General features: G+C 33.6%; 1 protein-coding gene across 1 annotated transcript; it reads right to left on the reverse strand.

The window, feature by feature from the left end:
- Window positions 1–2,169: 2,169 nt before the first annotated feature.
- On the reverse strand, window positions 2,170–5,960 carry LOC108381401 (proton-coupled folate transporter; the record flags this gene model as incomplete). Its single annotated transcript, XM_017637818.1, is given in 10 exon segments — window positions 2,170–2,489; window positions 2,565–2,899; window positions 2,965–3,191; window positions 3,194–3,302; window positions 3,361–3,467; window positions 3,527–3,676; window positions 3,679–3,719; window positions 3,721–3,887; window positions 5,543–5,713; window positions 5,859–5,960. Coding segments are annotated over 10 exon segments (1,599 nt in total), but the record flags the coding sequence as incomplete, so codon positions are not given.
- Between the last annotated feature and the right edge of the window lie 1,188 nt (window positions 5,961–7,148).

Here is a 7,148-nt window from a genome sequence, read left to right on the forward strand (position 1 = left end):
AAGGAGACCCGTATTTTTTTGTTTGGAAACCGTTAAATATTTAACCGTGGACACAGTGGTGCATATCCAAAAATTTAATTTTTTAATTAAAAGCCGAGCGCGATTTTTGAATTTTATTTTTATTTGTGTACCAGCAAATAACCTGCTTGTTTCACTACGCCGGGTTAACCCTTTCGGGACTGCTGGGATAATACATACCAGCAAATTTCTAAATATACTCTGAATAAGTTTTTTACGTGAGAGTGATTGTCCCAATATGTTTTTTAGATGGCGAAAAGGAAGCTAACTCAAGAGGATCTTGAGCGTATTATGTTTGAAGAGTCAGACTCGGATGCTAATTTTGAGGACTCTGGGAGTGAATATTTGCTTGAGAGTGCCGAAAATCTGCATCGGAAGCTGACGATAATATCAATGCGGCTACTGGGCCTATAGAAACAAAAGAACGACATATTGTCTGTTGCCCAGTGTGTAAATGTCGCTCCGGATGATTCTTAGAACTTCAATCCAAAGTATTAAATCCGAACTGAGCGAGACTGCAAAATTCTTCTTGATTTTACTCATGATTGCACCGAGTTCAAAGTGTTTTCCACGATATTTCCTTACAGTTTGTGCATTCGAATTGCTGACAGCTTTGAATCACCGGGCTCAGTCAATGAGTATGGAATTGATTTTATATATTTCCTTCCAAGTTCCAGTACTCTACCACAAATACTTACTGAGATATGCAGTATGAAGGTTTTTTTTTTTTTATGGGAGTACGCCCCTTGTCTAATCGAGATAACCGCTATCCTATATTTTAAATTGAGCCCAGTACTGCCAGGTTAATAACAAATTAAAGCTTTAAATGCATTTTTATTACCTTTTCTACGTTTGGAAATCAAGTTCTAAGTACTTTTTTTTAGTGAGTACTGTCGTTGGTAGCTGAATTTGATTACATATATGGTTTTATAAAACTGTTTATATAGATAACGGATTACCCTCAAAAATCCTTTTTGAATTTCCCCTAGACGCATTTTCTTCCCTCTAAAGCCGTCCCCTAAATATTTAGTCCCCTTAAATTTACACCTACGGCAGTCAATAGTCCCTAAATCTAGGGGGAAAACCGTTGATCTGGCAACACTGGTTGAGCTCAATGACAGCAGTATGGAAAATTTCATGACGATTGAACGTAAGAAACAAACAAAAAGTAAGAATTTTTTAATTTTAATTTTCTTTGAATAAAAATTGTTATTTTTTTTTAACATACTTTATTCTTTATTAAAATGCGTAGTTTCAATCCTTGTTTTGTAAAAATTTCGTGCTTTTTGTAGCGCATTCAATTTTAGTGTGACAAAGTGCAAGTTTAAAGTAGCTGGGACTTCCCGTTGATTTTTAGCAATTTTTTGTTGACGATGTCAGTCAGTTTCTTCCATATAAATTATATTCGAAGATTTTTTATGGTGAAAATGAGGAACACCTTTAACAACTAGCGCAACTCCGAGCTATTTCAAACTTGCACTTTATTATATGTATCAAATTGAATGGACCACAAAATTAAATACTCAAAATATTTCTAAGAAGTCGAATTAAAAAGCTCGAAATATTTACAAAAGTTTGTTGTTTTTATACGCTTATTGCTTAAGAATAAATTAATTTTTTATAAAAAATAAATAAAATCTACTACGATGGACCATAACCGCTTCAGGCAAAGGGGTTTTTTGATATGCCCGCCTACGATTCTTGCCACTGGTACAAAGTCGTAAGGTTAATGGATCCGTATGACTTTGATTGGCCTGCTGGTTTTCCATCCACCTTAAGATGTATCACACCGTCAACGCATGCCATTGGAATGGGATATTCACGAACAGCATTTTCACTGGCACATTTTTATTAAGAAGGCAGCAGATGGAGATGTACTTATGTACATACATATGTATATTATTATATAGTCGGCATACTTATGTAAACAAATTACTATGGTTCACACTTCTATTTCTATTATAAAGTAAAGCCATTCAGTTTACCTTCATCCAGCTAATATTGAGTTGCCGTTTTCATATTTCTTATAACTGTATGGTCTTCACTTAAACTATTTTTCCACTGTGTAAATTAGGTTTAACAGTCAATGAAAACCAAAGTTTATTAAAAGGCGCTTAGGCTAAAATTTGTTAACATTCGTTTTTTTTTTTGCAATAATGGGATTATGTTAAAAGAATCATAATTTCTATAATTTAAAGTCATCTATATATAATTTTAAAAACTTAAAATAATGTGGTGTACATACACCTGTATGCACATATGTACATACATACTTTCTACCCTACGTGACGTTCTCTTCCGGCACATTTGCGCTTATAACAGCGATTTGCGATTTCTCAGCAGCACTCGGACTTTCAGCTCCTCGGCCAGCGTTGGCATCGACCTCATTACTGGAACGTATAAGTTGAGACTCCTTCTCAGTGATTTCCGGTACAGCCAGGGATTGTTCGCCAAGAATGATATGAACAGCGCTAAAAAAAAAAATAAAAAATTAAAATATTTTGAAGAGGAAAATGATTTAAAATAGCTATATTTTTCCAACGTACAGTATCAAAACGAAAACGGCCATCTGGGTGGCGATAGTCAACAGGAAGACACCTGCTCCACCTTTGCCGTCAGCATTTAAGGTCGCGCGATAGACTTGCGAATAGCAGACACCACTAATGAACGGCACGGCATTATCACAGACGGCGAGCAGAGCGAACACCTTGCCACGCTCCGACTGTGGAACAATTTTCGAGGTCATTGCACGTATCATTGGACCAACGATCGGACCTAAACTGCATATCAAAGCGCCAACATAAAATAAGGTGCCAGTCTCAGCGCAGTAATAGAAGATGCGAGCAATGGCGTGCGCCCAAGCGCCGATAAATATTATGGTCTGCGAGGAAAAATTAAAAATACCATGCGATTCTATTTAATGAAACGATTATAAATAGCACTCACCGTGTCCTTCCAATTGAATCCCTTATTCATCAGCGGCACCGCCAACAACATCGCTATCACATAAGCGGACGACTTGAATGTTTTGAAAGTGCTGTACACATCGACGTTCCAACTAAACTTGAATGTGGTGTAAAGGAATAAGTACTGATTCTCATCGCGTTGGAATGTATACAAAGCCATGCTGATCAGCAGTATGAGGAGAAAGGGCCGTCGATGACCAGGTCGGGTTTAACCAAAACATTGAAAGACTCCTTCACATGTTCCTTATCGAAGAAATCCGGAAAGAAGCCACACCAGCCGAGTTCGCGTAGTGAACGTTGTTTGGGCGTAGTTTGCCACTGAAAAATAATAGTAAAAATAAAATACTTGAACCGAACATTGCAACAATTTACTCACCTTAAGCGCAAAAATTGTATAGATTATAGAGAGCGCCAATAGTGTGGCATTCAACGTAAACATGTCAGCGTAAGATTGATTGAACACATTGTAAAAGAGGTAGGAACCTGAAAAATTTTCGACTCGTTTTGATTAACTCTTCAATCGTGATTTGGTAAAATCTTACCCAAGGCAACTCCAGTTGGCATGGCGCTCAGATAAACCACATCTAGTATGGTAACACGTAGAGTGCGATTTTTTAGCGTTGATTTATCGGATATATAGGCAAAACATGATGCAAATATGGCCACATCTGCGCCTGTAAGTGCCGAAGGAGTGTAGCTGTGTAGATGACATACTCCAATGGCCACGTCTTCATCGGCATTCACTACAATCATAACCGAGTAGATGAACTTGCCAGTCAGGCCCATTAAAAGTGGAAATTTACGACCGCGTCGATCAGAAAAAGAGCCGAGAAAGAGCGCTAATATAATTGGGAAGACATGCGCTGCAATGGACTCTATTTGAAGGAACTTTGCTGTTGTGATCTGGAGGGACAAAAAACAAAACGGTTATGATTTGGTAAAAAAAATTTGGCACTCTAAACATTGGTACCCAAAAATTTGTAATGTTGCTTATTAAAATATTGTATTACTACCAGAGAGCCACCTACGAAAAGCCTGAGAATTATCTGCCTTTCACCTATTCGTAAAAATCCTGAAAAGTTTGCTGGATGTTTTTATTCAGCAAAAGATAAATCCAAGGGAGCTGTCTAATTGTCAGCACGCTTATTCTAGAGCGGCATTTTGGGCTTTAAGGAAGTAAGAAGAAATATTTTTTTAGAAATCAAAAGAGACTTTAACAACTTAAATACTTCCAGAAGCGGCCGTAAAGTCACTGCTCCATATTTGGTTCATAAAAAAGGGTAATAAAATAAAATGGAAATAAAGCAAAAATAAATAAAATTAAAAGCTATTTTTTCTATTTAAAACAAAAAATTATAAAATTAACTTAGAAAAAAAATTTAATCAAAAAAGAAGAAAATAGTACTTAAAGCTTTTCTAAGTAACTTAAAAAAATATATTTGTACATATATTTTTAAAACAAAATCTAAAAATTGTAAGAACATTTAATTTAAAGTCAAACGATTAATATTAAGAAAAATAAATATAACAATAATATAATATAATAAAACGAATACATATATTTTATTTTTTAAAGCAAAAAAAAATTTATTTAAAAGAAAATGCAATTAACAAAAGAAAAACAAATTCATTTTAAAAAAGAAGAAATACATGAAATGAGTCTCTAAACATGAAATCTAATTAAGTTTTTATATTTTATTTCCACCAAGCCAACACTGCAGTTTATGCCTATTGGAAAAGGCTATTACAACTCGAAGGCGTAATTGCTCATATTATGTAAGTACAAGCAATAGAAAGCAAAATGTAAGAAACTAACTATGTTTATCAAACGCTCTTAACTGCATTTAAGCTCTTGGTGCAAATGGGCTATTAAACAATAAAATCTAAAAATTAAAAGAAAATTAAATTAAAAATGGAAATGATATTTAAAAAAAAAAATAAATAAAATATGTTCCCAAAAATTAAATCAAATAAAAAAAAATTATTTTTTAAAACAACGGCATCTAAAAGCTAAAAGAAATTTTATTTAATAAAAGAAAGAAATACATAAAATAAGTTCCTACAATAAATTAAAGTAAAAAAATATTTATTTTTCTCTTTAAAACAATAAAATCTAAAATGGCATTAAAAAAGAAGATATGTTAACAAAAAAATAAAATGTGAATTAAAAAAAAAAAATTGGCTGTCCGAGGACTCGAACTGTGATCTTTCAAATGGCACGCCTGTGCTTCTTTGGCCAGCTTTTTTTCTAAGACTTTGTGCCAGAATAAAAAAAGTCTTTCGAATCTTGCCATCTGTCTTTTATTTGTCTACCGAAAGACTTTTTTACCATTTTAGCCAGGATTGTCCTGTTAGTAATTAATTTTTAATTTTTAAACCATTTCCGTATTAAATAGTTTACTGTATAAGGTTCTGAAAGCACTGGAATGTCAGCACAAGAAAATGTTACTTTCTAAAGCTTTTCAAACGAACGAAATCAATGAGGTAAAACCAAGCTCGCCAACGTCCATCTCTATTTGCTCTCACAAACGCTATACTAAACGATTCACGATACTCACCTGTACTTCCTTTTTATAGTAAGCATTTTCATCTGCTTTGATATTCGAGCATATTTCATCACTAAAATTATTATTCACACGACATGCTTTCTGTACGAAAAAATCCTGTTCCACCACAGAAGTAATCATAAAAGCAAACATATACAGGAACATAGTCGGCTCCACTGAGATCTATTATAAAAGCAAGGAAAGGAAAAAATAAATAAAAATTGATCATATCCACAACAGTATTTTATTTATAATTTGTATATGGCAAGGGTTAATTCCTTAAATGCAAATATGTATATGCACGCTTACTAATGCACGTGCCGCTTACCTTTTTGTACCATGGTGACATGCAATTCGCCTTAAATCTCTCCCAACCACTGTGCGGTTGTGGCTGTTGCTGTTGTATGCACTCATCTTGCACTTGGTCGTCCTAAAAGTAGGCAATTATTTTTAGTCACTGCCTCTTACTGGGAAACAACTGTTAAATATGAGTATGTTAGTGAGCACAGTGTATACATTTTATTTGTACATGCGCAGTGTTAAATGAGTGCCGAGTTGCCATCAAGCTTTTAAAATATAAATACAATTTTTGGCATGGGACATTTCTTATACACATTTCATCGTAAATATAAAATTGTATTGTGTTTCTCGAATGCTGCTGAGGGTGATTATTTTGTTTAGAGAATATATAAATAGGGTTGCTTAAGTGCCGAAAAGGATGAAAGATACACGCTCGTGGCCAAAAAAGCTTTACCACCACTTTTTTTGTAATTTGGTAAAATTTATTAAATTAATAAAGATTTTTTTTTCATAATGTGTGTGGTTCAAACCGCAACCATAACAATGTATATAAATAAGCGTTTCAAACTTTGTACAAAATTTAGAAATATTCTTAAAATTTTCATCAAAATTTTAAACTTTTAAAACTTTAAAATTTTTTTATAAAATATCGGGTACGCAGTCCATTCCCATAGCCTATTTAATTTTAATATAATAATGTGCAAGTAACAACTGTGTTTCTTTTGGCTATGTTTGGTGCTACTCCAAGCTTTTCAGGCCATCAGTGATTTTTAGACCATTAGTCATAGGTTTTGTATTACGGCGAAGCCATTAACGCCAGAAAAGCGTTAACTAGCTTTAGGGGTATTTTTCTAAGATGCATGATTATAAGTGGGCCCCTAACTGATGCTAGCTTACATATGTATTTCTCTCCTTAATTCGAAGGCAGATTTTGAGTGAAGTAGTTACAAAATATTTTTACCATAAACCAAATTTGAAAAATTTCAGCAAAGTAGTTAAATTTTAATTTTAAATACTTTGAGCAACAATTTCGAATGCTGCAGTTATTTCGAAAAAACGCTTAGAATGGCATTTTTTTGACAAGACTGTTGCAGGAAAAATATTTTGAAGTTGAATCAGCTGACTCAATTACATATTTTGAAAAGCTTATATACAGTATTTCTTAAAAAAGCCGTATTTAGTAATTTAAAACCATTTTACAATATTTTAAAGAAATTAAGTTATACATGGGAAATTTCGGTGTGTCTAAGGGGATATTTTTCTACAGAATGTGATCAGCAGGGAACGGATTTTTAGGACCTAAAAACCTATAAAAAAG

This window comes from Rhagoletis zephyria, unplaced genomic scaffold, assembly GCF_001687245.7.
Source record: "Rhagoletis zephyria isolate East Lansing unplaced genomic scaffold, Rhagoletis_zephyria_1.1 Rzeph_scaffold_22439, whole genome shotgun sequence".
NCBI lineage: Eukaryota > Metazoa > Arthropoda > Insecta > Diptera > Tephritidae > Rhagoletis > Rhagoletis zephyria.